Raw genomic sequence first — 16020 nt, 5'->3', positions numbered from 1 at the left:
TGGTAGCTCTGCACACGAATTGTGGTCCCAGTCCCTTTCTCTTTCTTTCTTTCTTTCTTTCTTTCTTTCTTTCTTTCTTTCTTTCTTTCTTTCTTTCTTTCTTTCTTTCTTTCTTTCTTTCTTTCTTCCTTCCTTCCTTCCTTCCTTCCTTCCTTCCTTCCTTTCTTTCTTTCTTTCTTCTTTCTTTCTTCTTTCTTTCTCTTTCTTTTTTTCTTCTTTCTTTCTTTCTTTCTTTCTTTCTTTCTTTCTTTCTTTCTTCTTTCTCTTTCTTTTTTTCTTCTTTCTTTCTTTCTCTCTCTCTCTCTCTCTTTCTTTCTTTTTTAAGATTTTATTTATTTATTCATGAGAGACAGAGAGAGAGAAGCAGAGACATAGGTAGAGACATCCTATCCTGCCCGATATGGGCCTCGATCCCAGGACCCCGGGATCACGACCTGTGCCAAAGGCAGATGCTCAACCCCTGAGCCACCCAGCTGCCCCACTTCTTTTTTAAAGCTTTTGAGTATGCGTGTGTTGAAGAGCAGGGTATCCAGTGCCACCCTTGGTTGAGATCCACTGGTCATGCCCCCCAGGCTCAAGAATTGGGTGTGCTTTTGCTCATCAGGGTCTCTCCATGATGGTAACCCCATGCTGAGCACACAGTGAGCAGTTAACAAATGTACTCCCTACCAGGCTGCTTGAACAAATGAACGGATTTGTCTAATGCCCTCTGTACATTCATTCAGTTCCCAAATATTTATTGAGCTCTTCCTTCTGCAGGCCCTGGCATCCCACAGGGAACAAAACAGACAATAAGCAATCAGAACAGACATACGATACTTGGTGTCAAAGTCTTTTTTTTTTTTTAAAGTAAACACTTTCTATTATGGAAAACTGCAAATGCACACCAAGTAGAAAGCATAGCAAACCTGTGGACCGCCCCCTCGTCATCACCTGACTTCCAGTTGCTCCCACTCTTACAGACCAGCTCTGTCCAGTTAGAGAGCTTGCTGCCACGATGGGAATGCTCACGATCTACGCTGTCTCTGACAGTAGCTACCAGCCACACAGGGCTGCTGAGCACTTGAAATGTGGCAAGTGGAACTGAGAATAAATGTTAATGTTTAACTTTCTTATGTGAATTTTTAAAAAAAAATCTTTGCTATTTCTCATTGTCCTTTTTTAATTTTTTAAAAGATTTTATTTATTCATGAGAGACACAGAGAGAGGAGAGGCAGAGACACAGGCAGAGAGAGAAGCAGGCTCCCTGCAGGGACCCCAATTGGGGGACTCGATCCCAGGACCCTGGGATCACGACCTTAGCCTAAGGCAGGCGCTCAACCACTGAGCCACCCAGGTGCCCCTCATTCTCCTTTTTAAAAAAAATTTTTTTCATGGTAAAAAAATACACATAAAATTTAACACCCTAGCCATTTTTTTTTTTTTTAATTTTTATTTATTTATGATAGTCACAGAGAGAGAGAGAGAGAGGCAGAGACACAGGCAGAGGGAGAAGCAGGCTCCATGCACCGGGAGCCTGACGTGGGATTCGATCCCGGGTCTCCAGGATCGCGCCCTGGGCCAAAGGCAGGCGCTAAACCACTGCGCCACCCAGGGATCCCTACCCTAGCCATTTTTAAAAAATTTATCTACATCACCTCTCCACCCAAGGTGGGGCTCGAACTCATGACCCTGAGATCAGGAGTTGCATGCTCCGCCAGCTGGGCCAGCCAGGCACCCCCACCACCACCACCTTAGCCCATTTTAAGCATGCACAGTGGCGTTAGAAGACTCGTAGTGTTTTGCAACCACGGCCACTGTCCGCTTCTAGAACCCTTCATCTTGCAGAACTGAAACTCCACACCCACGAAACAGTAACTCCCCATTCCCCCTTCTCCCGGGCCCTGGCAGCCAGCATTCCGCTTGCTGCCTCTTTGCAACTGTCTGGCTCACTTCACACAGCACGATGTCCTCTGGGGTCACCCGTGTGGTGGCCTGGCTCAGGATTTTCGTCCCAAATAATATTCCGATATTCCACCGGAATATCCCATTCATCTGGTGGCGGACTCGGGGCTGTTTCCACCTTTGGGCAATTGTGAATATTGCTGCCGTTCAGACGGGTGCGCTGATATCTGCTCGAGACCCTCCTTTTTCAGTTCATTGGGGGGATGTACCCAGAAGTGGGCTTGCTGGAACTGGGTCGCACAGCAGTGCTGGTTTTACTGTGTCGAGGAACTGCCGGACGGTTGCTCACAGCAGCCGCATCATTTTACATTCCCACCCAGGGTTCCCGTTTCTCCCTGTCCTCAACCATACCTGTTTCCTGGGGGTTTTCTGTTTTGTTTTGTTTTCGATAATAGCCATCCGAATGGGTGTGAGCTGGTGTCTGTGGTCTCGACTGCATTTCCCTAATGGAATGGAATGGAATGGCGTTGAGCGTCTTTTCAGGTGCTTATGGCCATCTGTATGTCTTCTTTGGGGACATGTCTTCTTCACATCCTCTGTCCTAATTTCATTGAATTAATCTGAACTTAAATGTACATTAGCCCCCCCCCCCCCCCCCCCCCCCCCCGCCAAACACCCACAGCTGGGTTCTTTTTGGGGAAAAATCACAGACATGTTACCATTTCACCCCTGAATATTTTAGAGTGTGTTTTTAAAGGGTAAGGACTCTATAAAGAAAAAAAAAGACAGGGCAGCCCCGGTGGCGCAGCAGTTTAGCGCTGCCTGCAGCCCGGGGCGTGATCCTGGAGACCCTGGATCGGGTCCCACGTCGGGCTCTCTGCATGGAGCCTGCTTCTCCCTCTGCCTGTGTCTCTGCCTCTCTCTCTCTCACTGTCCCTATGAATAAATAAATAAAATTCTAAAAAAAAAAAAAAAAGAAAAAGAAAGAAAAAAAAGACGATACCATTATTACACTTTGAACTTTTTTTATTTTTAATATTTTATTTATTTACTCATGAGAGACACACAGAGAGAGACAGAGACACAGGCAGAGGGAGAAGCAGACTCCATGCAGGGAGCCCGATACAGGACTCGATCCCGGGTCTCCAGGGCCAGGCCCTGGGCCGAAGGCGGCGCTAAACCACTGAGCCACCCGGGCTGCCCTACACTTTGAACTTTTAAGAAAAAATAGGCTCTGTGCTCAGCGTGGAACCCAACGGAGGGCTTGAACTCATGATCATGAGATCAAGACCCGAGCTGGGATCAAGAGTTGGACGCTTCCCCGACTGAGCCCCCCAGGCATCCCTCCACTTTATTTTTTTTAAAGATTTTATTTATTTATTTATTTATTTATTTATTTATTTATTTATTCATTCATTCATTCATTCAGAACACAGAGAGAGAGAGGGGCAGAGATATAGGCAGAGGGAGAAGCAGGCTCCATACAGGGAGCCCAATGTGGGACTCGATCCCGGGACTCTAGGATCCCACCCTGAGCCGAAGGCAGACGCCCAACCGCTGAGCCACCCAGGGATCCCTATCCCTCCACTTTTTTTTTTTTTTTAATTTTTATTTATTTATGATAGTCACAGAGGAGAGAGAGAGGCGCAGAGGCACAGGCAGAGGAAGAAGCAGGCTCCACGCACCGGGAGCCCGATGTGGGATTCGATCCCGGGTCTCCAGGATCGCGCCCTGGGCCAAAGGCAGGCGCCAAACCGCTGCGCCACCCAGGGATCTCCCTCCACTTTAAATCTTAATCACAGTTTCTTAATATTGCAAGTATCCAGGCAGTATTCAAATTCTATCTCTTTTGATGGTTGATGGGTTCATTTATGTCCGTCAAGCCTCCCTCTGCCTGCTGGGTTGCGGGCCGCAGGATACCTGGTTAGCTCTGCGTGGTCACGTTTCTTCCGCTGTGTTTGGCCTGTGGCTTCTCCACAGCCATTCTGTGTAGCCTCTTATCTCATCTGAGAAATGGGGGTAAGAACAGGCTTGGAAGAATTCAGAGGCTTGGTGTCTGGTGGTTTAGGTAGGCCCATATGCTTTACCCATAGCTGAAACAGGTGATCTATAAAGCCTTTCACAGGGGCTGCCTGGGTGGCTCAGTCGTTGAGTGGCTGCCTTTGGCTTAGGTCGTGATCCTGGGGTCCTGGGATCGAGTCCCACATTGGGCTCCCCGCAGGTGGCCTGCTTCTCCCTCTGCTTGTGTCTCTGCCTCTCTGTGTGTGTCTCTCATGAATAAATAAAATAAAATAAATAAAGCCTTCTGCAGGTGTTCAAGGGTGACATGTGGCAACTGGCAGGTGGAAAAGCCCGAGCGTGGGGACTTTTTTCTAGCCTGGCTGGGCTGTGGCCAGAAAGCTTTGGGGGTTGCCATGTGCTATCATATTCAGGATGGTAGGTGAAATTATTACAGCAGTATCTATTGCTCACAAAACACTTTACCACTCACAAGGATTAAAGGTATTCATATGGAACAATCCTGTGGCAAGGGACATACCGTCATCCGCATATTCCAGATGGGGAAACTGAGGCACAGGAGTTTAAGTAACTGGTCGTAGGGCACACAGCTAGCAGGTGGCAGTCCTGGGGTGGGAACCCAGGCTGCCTCGCTGAAGAACATGCTCTTACCCACATGCCACCCCATTGCCCCACGAGGGACCTTTATCAGTCTAGGTGCACTCAATTCTTGCCGTGAGCATTTGGTGAGCCGCTGGTGCCCAGCCACTTTAGAGCTGTTGGCTGCCCTGGGATTGGAAGCGTTTATTCAAAATGTAGCAACTCTGGCCTGTCTCCCAATTTCTGACCTTGTAGACCAGGGTAGGTCCTGGGAATCAGAGGGAGACCGTGGGGGAGATGCAGCCATATGAGACAGGGGGACGATGATCACACACTGTTTGACCAGTGGACATGTGGAGGCCCAGAGAGGTGGAGTCACCTGGCCAGGGTCACCCAGCCTGTGTGTGCATGGTGGAGCAGGGATCTGAACCCCTGACTCCAACCCCAGAACTATCGTTTCGTGTTGGACCTCTTGGCATCGAACTGATGGGAGACATGGGAAGCAGAGGTGCCAGACCTAGTGATTGTTGACCTACTGTTTTGTTTTTTATGGAAACTTTCCAAAATGTACAAAGTGATGAGAATAGTACTGTGAAGCTCCCAAGTACCCATCACCCAGCCCGAACAGTTATCAATGTTCCGCTACCCCCTGCCCCGGCCCTCAACCTGCCCCCCTCCCCCCCGCCCACTACCACCTGATGGTGATGATTCCTTTTTTTCTTCTTTTACAATTTTTTAAAAATATTTTATTTATTCATGAAAGACACAGAGGGAGGCAGAGACACAGGCAGAGGGAGAAACAGGCTCCCTGCAGGGAGCCCGAGGCAGGACTCGATCCCAGGACCTGAGCTGAAGGCAGATGCTCAACCACTGAGCCACCCAGGTGCCCCTTTTTTTTTTTCTCTTTACAGTTTTTTAAGGTAAAATTTACATGTTTTAAATCTACATGCACAAATCTGAGCTGTGACATTTTAAACCCTCACTTCACTGTTCCCCATCACAAGGCAGAGCATCTCCCTCTGGCCAAAAAACCTCCTTTCATTTCTTTGCTGTTACCAGTGGAATGAAAACACGAATAGGGGCACCTCCGTGACTCAGTCGGGTATGCAGCCAACTCTTGGTTTCTGCTCAGGTCATGATGTCAGGGTCGTGAGATGGAGCCCCATGTCAGGCTCCACACTCAGCACAGAGTCTGTTGAGGATCTCTACCCCCGCCCCCCACTCTCTTGTGCTCTCATAAATAAATAAATAAATAAACAAATAAACAAACAAATAAATCTTTAAAAAGAACATATGAGGGATCCCTGGGTGGCGCAGCGGTTTGGCGCCTGCCTTTGGCCCAGGGCGCGATCCTGGAGACCCGGGATCGAATCCCACATCGGGCTCCCGGTGCATGGAGCCTGCTTCTCCCTCAGCCTGTGTCTCTGCCTCCCTCTCTCTCTCTCTGTGACTATCATAAATAAATAAAAATTGAAAAAAATATTAAAAAAAAAAAAACATATGAGGGCAGCCCCTGTGGCGTAGCGGTTTAGCGCCGCCTGCAGCCTAGGGCATGATCCTGGAGACCCTGGATCGAGTCCCACATCAGGCTCTCTGCATGGTGCCTGCTTCTCCCTCTGCCTGTGTCTCTGCCTCTCTCTCTCTCTCTCTGTGTCTCTATGAATAAATAAATAAATAATCTTTTAAAAAAATAATAAATAAAAATAAAAAGAACATGTGAATAAAAACAAATTCTCACATGGATGTCAGGAGCCTCCCACTGGACATTCACCTGCAGGCTCCCTTTGGAGGGTCCTGGTCAGGAAGCACCCACTCTTTGCTCTAATCCTGCTGGCTTGAGGTTGAAGAACCACCACGAAGCTGACTGCTCTGACAAAGGCACCTCGGTTGCTCGTGAACACCCTCAGGCCATGGCAGTGCACCTGGAGTCTAGCTGGGACAGGATCCCATGTCCCTGGGTCTTGTGACAGATACTTTCTAGATCTTTCCGTGGCCTGCGCCGGCTGAGCAAGAGGGGAAGCCACTGGGTGCTCCCATTCCTCTCGCTTTTTTGAATCTGAACTATTCCAAGCATTCTTAAAATGATAACAAAGCCTGCCACCCAGCTTCATCTCCTCTTGACATTTTTGCCATATTTGCTGCAGATTCTAAAAGAGAAACAGCATGAGGAAAGGAGCATGCAAGGGATAGCGGGTGAGGGCGGGGAGTCTGAGTGAACCTGCCCTGGCTCAAACCCCAGCATGCACCTTACCAGTCAAGGACTCTTGGGTATATCGCTCACTGTTCTGAGCCTCAGTTTCTCCATCTACAGAATGGGGCTAATAAAAGTGCCTGCCTCACAGGGATCTAGGGAAGGTGAGATGGGTTGGTACAGGGAGAGAGCCCTTAAAGCCAGTGGCCGGCAGGCACCATCATCACAGTCATCACAGCCAATTCCATATTTGCGAAGTTCCTGTTTGCCAACACGCACAACCTGCAGATGGATGCCCGAGCACGTGTCCCTGGTCATCTAGAGACATGTGAGAAATTTGAGTGGCCCCAAGTGCACATTCCCGCCCAAGTAGAGCAAGGCCACGCTTTGCCCTCTCGGTTCACCTCCCACTCTGCTGAGTGCCACCCGGTACCCCCAAGTGCAGGAAGGCTGGGTTGTGCCCTCCGGAGAGATAGGGTATGTGACATGAGCGTCCTTCAGGCACGAGTCCCAGAGCTGTTGGCCATGAGTTTGGTGTTAACGAATCAACGGTTTATAGGAAACGAGGTGTCTCTCGACAGAAAGAGCAGTAGACGAGGGCTGCGTATTGACAGGTTGATGAGAATGTGAGCAGAGGCCCGCGGGAGGCCGCCTGTGGTCGTCCCGGGGACGGGAGCGGGCGCCTGGCACTCACGGCTGCGTGCTCACCCAAGTCCCTGGATAACAAGAACTGACTGTTTTATTAGGTCAAAGTGTCAATAAACTGTATCATAAGACGATCTATCTTGTAGCACGTGTGGCATGTCGCATGTAGGGTAATAGGGTATAGTCTCATGTGCTATTAAACTTGTTTTCGACCCCTTCTTTTTTTACCCCCTTTACACGTGGTCTGGTCAACCCCTCTCGTGGGCTCCTCCCTCCACCACCACCCCCCCAGCCTGTCCCCTGGTCACTGACTTTTCTTACAGCCTCCCTCGTTCTCTCCACAGCTGGCCCCCGAGAGGACACTCCGCAAGTCCCCAGCCGGGGGCCCTGCGTAGACCTGGAGTGGACAACCCCTCCTTCCCTTCATGATTCGTTTGTAGCACAGGTAACCGACCGAGGGTCCCAGTTTGTGCCCCCCCGGGGGGGGCGTGTCCCTCAATCCACCTACCAGGGCCCAGGTGAGGAAGGAACAATCCTGGGTGTTGGAAGGAACATTCCTTTTTGGCAGAGCCTGGCTTATTAGCAACACCCTTCCGCCCCTCCCTCTCTGGCCTTGGGCCCCCTGGGTCATCTGGACCACCCCCTGCCTCCATGCCAGCTGCAGGTGGAATTTTCTCCCCACTTTTCCCTTTTTGCCAGATTCCTTGCAGGTCTGGCCCTTCTGTCCCCTGGCTTGGCCCTTCCCCGCCCCCCCCCCCCCGCACCCCACCCCTGCTCCCGGCTGGTCGGGAAGGGCAGGGCTTATAGGCCACAGAACTGGTGGTGACACAGGAAGAAGGAAGCAGAGGTGGGGCTGATATGGAGCTGGAGAGAACCTATTGTCAGTGCTGCCAAGTGCAGCAGGAGCCTGGGAAGGACCTCTGGGGACGGTCCCCATGGCCAGCTGGAAGGGAGAGTCATTGATGGGGGTGGGGGTGGGGGGCAGGTCCTGCCAGCGTCGCCTGCAGTGTTCTAGGCTGGGCTTATGGACCCAAGGCCCATGAGGTGTGTACTGTGTGTCCCATGGACCTGGGGAAAGTGGGTATCACGTTTCTAGCCCACTGACACGTTTTGGGCAAAAGGGTCTTTTGCCTTCATCAGATTCTCCGGGGCATCATTTAGTGAACCAATTGTGACAGTTCCCCTCAAGAGTCCTCTTTATATCACCGAGCACTTGGGGGGTCATGGGAGTTGGGGTGGCAAGGAGGTCCCAGAACACTGTCAAGGGTGATAGGCTTTAACCAGCTGGGGGCTGTTTTGTACGTGTGTGTTGGGGGACGGGAGCCCACGACAGTCACTCAGAGAGGTTTATAGGTAGGCAGGCAGACCCCTGCCACACCCTGCTGTGGGCCAGGCCCTGTCCTGGGGAGGCCTGGGCCCAGGCTCTGGGTCAGACTCTGGGTTCAAGGCCTGGCTCTGCCCCCTGCTGGCTGGGAGATGAATGACAGTCTCTAGGCCCCCATTTGCTCATCCACAGCATGGGGGGCAGCAGGACCCATCTTGTGGGGGTCCCATGAAGATTAAGAGAGTTACGTGTGTATGAAGCACTCAGCACGGGCCTGCCGGTGATCAGGGCTCACTCTGCCCTGGTGGATGTCCTCACTGTGGGCAAGAGACAGATGCTGGCCAAGAGGCTGAGGGAGGAGAAGGCAGGTGTCTCTGGCTGGTCCCTGCCCCCACCCACACCCATAGACTCAAGGGAACAGAAACCCTGGCCTTCCGGAGACCTTGGTCCCAAGGAGCAGTCCTTGAAGGGAGGGTCCTGGTGTGCTGCCTATGTCTAACTTGTCACCCTTGCCCCCCCCTTTCCTGCCCCACCCTGCTCAGTGGCGATGGATGATGAGGATGGGAGATGCTTACTAGACGTGATTTGGTGAGTAACGGGCTCCCTCCACCCTCCCTGTCGCCCCTCCCCTGCCCCTCACCTCCTCAGTGTCTCTCCCCTTCTGTCTTTCAGTGACCCTCAGGCCCTCAATGACTTCTTACATGGATCCGAGAAGGTGAGTGCTGGGGCAGGCAGGGGCCTCCCTGGGGCAGGGGCTGTGGAATTGGGGGCTGAGAGACCTTTTCCCCCCACCCCCTCATTCAGTCGACATCTGCATTGTGCCTTCTGTGAGCTGGGCCCAGGGGTTATGGCAGGGACAAATCCCTTTCCTCACGCTGTACACATTTCCTTGGTTAAATAAAGCAGTAACTTCCAGAGGCGGTAGGTGGACAGAACCCTGCAGAGCAGGAGAAGAAATAAGCATGTCACTTGCACAACGAAAATGGGTTAAAACAAAATGAATGGTGGGGGCAGGGGCAGTGGCCTCTTGAGCTAGTGTGGGCAGAGAGGTGACCTTGAAGGATCACAGGGAGGCACCCATGATGCTCTGGCCAGGGGAGGGGCGGGTAAAAATGCTGGAAAATTTGCCACATTCCAGAAACAAAGAAGGCTGGTGGGGCCAGACCCAAGGGGAGTCTGGAAGCAGTGAGGCTAAGTGGTGAGAAGTCACAGGTCACACAGGGCCTAAGAGTAGAGCAAGGAAGAGTGGAAGGGTGGAGCCATGAGGAGTTGTATGGGTTACCTAGGGCTGTGTAACAAAGTATCCTGACACTTCCGAAACAATTTGTCAATGTTCTCCCAGTGTCTGAGGGTCAGGACTTGGGGAGCAGCCTAGCTGGGTGCTTCTGGCACAGGGGCACTCCAGAGGTTGAGGCAGGATGTTAGCTGGAGCCGCTGTCACCTGACAGCTTGTCCGGGTCCAGAGGACGTGCATCCCAGTTGGTTCATTCCCAGGCTGTTGGCTGGAGGCCTATGGGCCTCCCCACATTGTCCTCCCTGCACAATCCTTGAGCATCCTTACAACATGACAGCCAGCTTCCCCCAGAGTGAGTGACCCGAGGGGAACAGCCAGCAGGAAGCTCAGTGCCTCTTATGATCTCGTCTCTGAAGTCACACATCACCACTTTTGTCACCTTGTATTCATTGGAAGCAAGTCACCAAGCTGGCCCACAGAGCCCCGAGTCTTGGAAGGAGAAGCATCAGATAATTTGTGGAGCAGGGGCGAGTGCAAGTGGGATGAGGCTGGCCAGAGGCGTGGGGCGGGTAGTGGAGGGGGTGCCAGGCGCTGGCTTTGGGCTCTGCCCGGGAGGCAGGGTCAACTAGACCTGCTGGTGGAGTAGATGTCGAGGAGGAGAGCGTCAAAGTGGCTCCTGGATTTGGGCCCAAGCCGCCAAGTCGGTTGTGTCTCTAGAGGTTGGGAACTTGAAACCCACTCCACAAGGGTAAGGGGGCTTGTTGGGCATGCCAGGCTGCAGTTCTGGAGAGACGTCCAGAGAGAAGCTAGGGAGGCTCAGCTCTAGACAGACATTCAATGGGCACTTATGTGTACGCTGGGCTGTGTTCTAGGTGCTAGAGACGCCTATGGGGGTCAGACAGGTCCCTGCCCTCCGGGAACAGGCTCAGCCTAACGCTCTGGGTGACCAGATGATGGGGTATACTGGGTACTTGGGGCACGAAGAGAAAGGTGCGACTTAGGTGAGACAGGGGGTTGTTGGGAGGAGGTGGCAAATGTGACCGGTCCTGAAGGATGTGCTGCTGGAGAGGTGAAGTGTGAAAGCAGGGGTACGTACAGCTTGGGCCAAGGCACAGAGGCCAGATTCTAGAGTTCAAGGCAGGTGTGTCCGGAGAGCCTAGGACTCAGTGCTGGGAACACGTTTTTTTGTTTTTTTGTTTTTTAAGATTTTGCTTATTTATTCATGAGAGACAGAGAGAGGCAGAGACACAGGCAGAGGGAGAAGCAGGCTCCATGCAGGGAGCCTGATGCGGAACTCGATCCCAGGGCCCCGGGATCATGCCCTGAGCCAAAGGCTCAACCGCTGAGCCACCCAGGCGTCCCAGTACCTTGGGTTTTGAACATGCTGCCAAGCCTCTTTCTTTCAGGCCTCTCTTCTGGAGGTGGAGTTTCCTGTACTCCTTGCACCCCGCCCACCCCCACCCCATCGTTGTCCTTTGGTCTGGTGTAACTTTAAGTTGGTCTTTGTTCTAGAGCAGGGCCTGCTGGCTGCCCATCTGACCTTTGACCTTGGGTGGGGGGGTTCTTGTTGCAGCTCGATGGTGATGACCTCCTGGATAATCCCGGGGAGGCCCAAAGTGCCTTCTATGAAGGTCCTGGGGTAAGTGGCCCAAGGGCTTGGGGAGGGCCCCAGGCTATCAAGTCATGGCTCACTTGCCCCTGGTGGTGGCCAGTGGGTGGGCTGGGGGTCCTGATGGCAAGAGGCAAGCAGATGGGGTTGTGTTAGGGCCCCTGAGGTATCTTGCTGGGGGGAGGGGGAGGCAGTCACTGATAGCAGTGTGGGGCAGAGGTGGAACTCCAGTGGGACGACCATGGCTCTGCCCAGGGGCTCCTCAGGAAGAGGTGAGGATCCGAGGTCCCTGGCCTTGGGGCCTTTGGGGGTCAGTTGGTACAGAGTGGTCCTGGGGAGCTGAGGCAGATGCCAGCTCTGGGGTTCACTCTTCTCTTGGGAGCAGAGCCGCTGGGAGTCTGGGGGCCTGTCCCTGCCTCTGCTTAGCCGTGGGGTCTGACCTGGGCAAAGGGGATTGACTGGTGCAGACCTCAGTCTCCATCTGGAAAACAAAAGGCAGGGGTGATGAGCAAAGCCCCGAGTGGGGAACGCAGTAGACATTAAATGAGCACCTAATGTATACCTGGCTGTGCCAGTTGTTCTTGCCTCTTCTTTCTCCTCTTCTGTGGCTTCTCCTTTCCTCTCTCCATCCCTCCTCCTCCTCATTTTCTTCCTCCTCCCTCCTGGTCATCCTAACTGTGATTCACTGATCATTTATTCTCTGCTGCCCAGCCCCTTCTGGTCTTTTTTTTTTTTTTTAATGTTTTGTTTATTCGAGAGACAGAGTGAGCAAAAGAGAGCACACCAGCAGGGGCAGAGGCAGAGGGAGAAGCAGACTCCCTCCAGAGCAGGGAGCCTGACACAGAGCTCGATCCCAGGACCCCAAGATCATGACCTGAGCCAAAGGCAGATGCTTAACTGACTAAGCCACCCAGGCACCCTCAGTCATTTTTATTTAATGCCCACAACAACTGTAATAGTATATTCTGGATAATTCATTTTTCATAATATAGGTGATTAATGTAGAACCCAACAAATAAACATCATGCTCACATTACTATGTTTATAGAGTCAGGAACACTAAAGAGCCTGTGTTCTTATTTTGTGATCGTTACTGTCAGCATTACCATCTTTCTTAGTACTCGTAAAGTCCCTGGTCAGGTTCTCAGCCTCCCGTATGTGAGGTCAGCGAATGTCATGACTGTCCTAGGAGGTGGGTTTGGTCGTCGTTATTTAGTGGTTAAGAACTCAGAACTGCCTGGTTCTGGGTGGGGGGCCGAGCAGGGGCCCCCTCTGCCCCAGCACTCCCCTCTCTCCGTCTGGGAAAGGAGGATGGGGGACAGTGCCCACCTCACTGAGCCCATTACCAATGACAACAATATGGATGGCATAATAATGTTAGATGGTGCTTTTTGCACACCTGCTAAGGTGGCAGGTATGGCTATAAGCCCTCCATGTCGTTTAACTCTGAATCTTTTAAACTGCTAAATTTTGATCTATCATCTGGTCAAATACCAGTGGGGATTACATGCTCTGAGTATAATTGTCACTTGTGTAACATTTGCTCAGATATTCATGTGTGGATTGATTGCACTTGTCTGGGACTGTGATCCGGGACAATGTAGAAGACACTGTAGACCTGTCATTCCCAGCGCCGGGGGCGCAAAGGCAGGCTCACAGCAGTAGCTGTTACTGTCTTTAGCACAGCCGTGGTCTTTTATCCGAAACATTTGGGGCCAGGCACATTTCAGAATCCAGAATCTTCCAGACTCTGGGAAAATGATGCAGAATGTCACCTAACACATCCACATTCACCTTTCTGTGGTCAGACCCGAGAAGAGTCACATTACTTGGACAAATTATAGCCCTCCCTGAACGCCCCTTGTCACTTTTGGTCAGGTTTTGCCACCAAAATGAGTTAGGAAGACATTTGCAGTTTTCAGAGCCTTTTCAAGCTTTGGGATTGCAGGTAAGTATGATGAGCCTTTATGGCTCTTTAAAGGATGGTTTTTATTCCATTCTATTCATAGGTATAGAGGGAGAGGCCAGAGTAAGCAGGCCCCAGGTTGAATGACTAAGCCATGGTGATGCTGGCATTCGACCCTAGGTCTGGCCACTTCCAGCTGGAATCTTCTCTCCTCCACCCATATTGCACAGGCACCAGGGTCCTATTGCTTCGGCTGTGCCCCGAACCAGCCGCTTGCTAACCTCTGCTCTTCCTTTCCCACCTTACCCCGTCTCCAGCTCCATGTGCAAGAAGCTTCTGGCAACCACTTGAGCCCAGAGCCCACGCAGCCAGCCCCCAGCGTGGACCTAGACTTCCTGGAAGATGCGATCCTGGGCTCGCCTGCCGCAGGGGGCGGCGGCGGGGGTGGTGGAGGCGCCGACCAGCCCTGCGACATCCTCCAGCAGAGCCTCCAAGAGGCCAATATCACTGAGCAGACACTTGAGGCCGAGGCCGAGCTGGACCTGGGCCCCTTCCAGCTGCCCACCCTCCAGCCCGCCGATGGTGGAGCAGGCCCGGCCGGCGCTGGTGGGGCCGCTGCCGTGGCCGCTGGGCCCCAGGCCCTGTTCCCGGGCGGCACCGACCTGCTGGGGCTGCAGGCCCCGCCCACCGTGCTGACCCACCAGGCCTTGGTGCCACCCCAGGACGTGGTCAACAAAGCCCTGAGCGTCCAGCCCTTCCTGCAGCCCGTGGGCCTGGGCAATGTGACCCTGCAGCCCATCCCGGGCCTCCAGGGCCTGCCCAACGGCAGTCCCGGGGGCGCCACAGCGGCCACGCTCGGCCTGGCGCCCATCCAGGTGGTGGGCCAGCCCGTCATGGCACTCAACCCGCCCACCTCCCAGCTCCTGGCCAAGCAGGTGCCCGTCAGCGGCTATCTGGCCTCGGCGGCCGGCCCCTCGGAGCCGGTGACCCTGGCATCGGCCGGCGTCTCGCCCCAGGGGGCCGGCCTGGTCATTCAGAAGAACCTCCCCACCGCCGTGGCCACCACGCTCAATGGGAACTCGGTGTTCGGAGGGGCGGGAGCTGCCACGGCGGCGGCCAGCGGGGCGCCCTCGGGGCAGCCGCTGGCGGTGGCCCCCGGCCTCGGCACTTCGCCGCTGGTTCCGGCGCCCAACGTGATCCTGCATCGCACGCCCACGCCCATCCAGCCCAAGCCTGCCGGCGTGCTGCCCCCCAAGCTCTACCAGCTGACACCCAAGCCGTTCGCCCCCGCGGGCACCACACTCACCATCCAGGGCGAGGCCGGGGGCCTCCCGCAGCAGCCCAAGGCCCCCCAGAACCTGACTTTCATGGCAGCGGGCAAGGCCGGCCAGAACGTGGTGCTGTCGGGCTTCCCCGCGCCTGCCCTGCCGGCCAATGTCTTCAAGCAGCCTCCGGCCACCACGACGGGCGCCGCCCCGCCGCAGCCCCCCGGGGCCCTGAGCAAGCCCATGAGCGTCCACCTGTTGAACCAGGGCAGCAGCATCGTCATCCCCGCCCAGCACATGCTGCCGGGCCAGAACCAGTTCCTGCTGCCCGGCGCGCCCGCTGTCCAGCTCCCCCAGACGCTCTCGGCCCTGCCCACCAATGTCGGGGGGCAGATCCTGGCGGCCGCGGCCCCCCACGCGGGCGGACAGCTCATCGCAAACCCCATCCTCACCAACCAGAACCTGGCGGGTCCGCTGAGCCTGGGCCCCGTGCTGGCCCCCCACTCCGGGACCCACAGCGCGGCCCACATCCTCTCGGCCGCCCCCATCCAGGTGGGCCAGCCGGCGCTCTTCCAGATGCCCGTGTCACTGGCCGCGGGCAGCCTGCCCACGCAGAGCCAGCCGGCGCCCACCGGCCCCGCTGCCACTACCGTCCTCCAGGGGGTCACCCTGCCCCCCAGCGCCGTGGCCATGCTCAACGCCCCTGATGGGCTGGTGCAGCCGGCCACCCCTGCCGCCGCCGGAGAGGCCGCGCCTGTCCTCGCCGTGCAGACGGCCCCCCAGGCGCCGCCGGCGGTCAGCACCCCACTGCCTTTGGGCCTCCAGCCGCCGCCGCCTGCGCAGCAGCAGCCACAGCAGCAGCAGCCGCCGCCGCCCCCGCAGGCCCCTACCCCTCAGGCCACCGCACCGCCTCAGGCCACCACCCCCCAGCCCAGCCCAGGCCTGGCGTCCAGCCCCGAGAAGATCGTCCTGGGACAGCCGCCCTCTGCCGCCACCACGGCCATCCTCACTCAGGACTCCCTGCAGATGTTCCTGCCTCAGGTAACTGGGGCTGGGCTGGCAGGGAAGTGGGGGGTGAGGAGGAGCAGGGAGGGACAGGGGGGTGCGGTGGAGACAGGCCAGGAGCTGGATCTACAACTGTGTGGTGGAGGCGACTGGGGAGGGTCTGGTGGGCTAGGGAGAGCATCTCAGAGGTGGCACTCCTGCTCCCAGGATGCACGTCCCCTAGGGGGAAGCCCTGAGGTGACAGGTGCTGACAGACAAGGAGGGGGCCTCCCTGGCTGGCCGACTGGCATCGTCCTCCTGCTGGAGGGTATGGGAATCACAGAGGGAGTGGGCAAGACTCGGACAGATGGGGCCGGAGG

The 16020-nt window shown here is 54.8% G+C and overlaps 1 protein-coding gene across 6 annotated transcripts in view; it reads left to right on the top strand.

The window, feature by feature from the left end:
* BICRA (BRD4 interacting chromatin remodeling complex associated protein) overlaps positions 1-16020 on the top strand; it is an 83590-nt gene that overhangs the window by 49417 nt on the left and 18153 nt on the right. For 4 of the 6 annotated variants that reach the window (XM_049109042.1, XM_049109038.1, XM_049109040.1 and 1 more), the window contains exons 1-3: positions 9368-10624; positions 11450-11515; positions 13709-15697. In XM_049109042.1, coding sequence (XP_048964999.1) covers positions 10523-10624; positions 11450-11515; positions 13709-15697 — 2157 coding nt within the window. In that variant the 5' untranslated portion in view covers positions 9368-10522. The other 2 variants (XM_049109035.1, XM_049109034.1) reach the window with 1 other exon arrangement.

Source organism: Canis lupus, chromosome 1 (assembly GCF_003254725.2).
Source record: "Canis lupus dingo isolate Sandy chromosome 1, ASM325472v2, whole genome shotgun sequence".
Classification (NCBI taxonomy): domain Eukaryota; kingdom Metazoa; phylum Chordata; class Mammalia; order Carnivora; family Canidae; genus Canis; species Canis lupus.
This window is presented reverse-complemented; position numbering and strand designations above follow the sequence as displayed.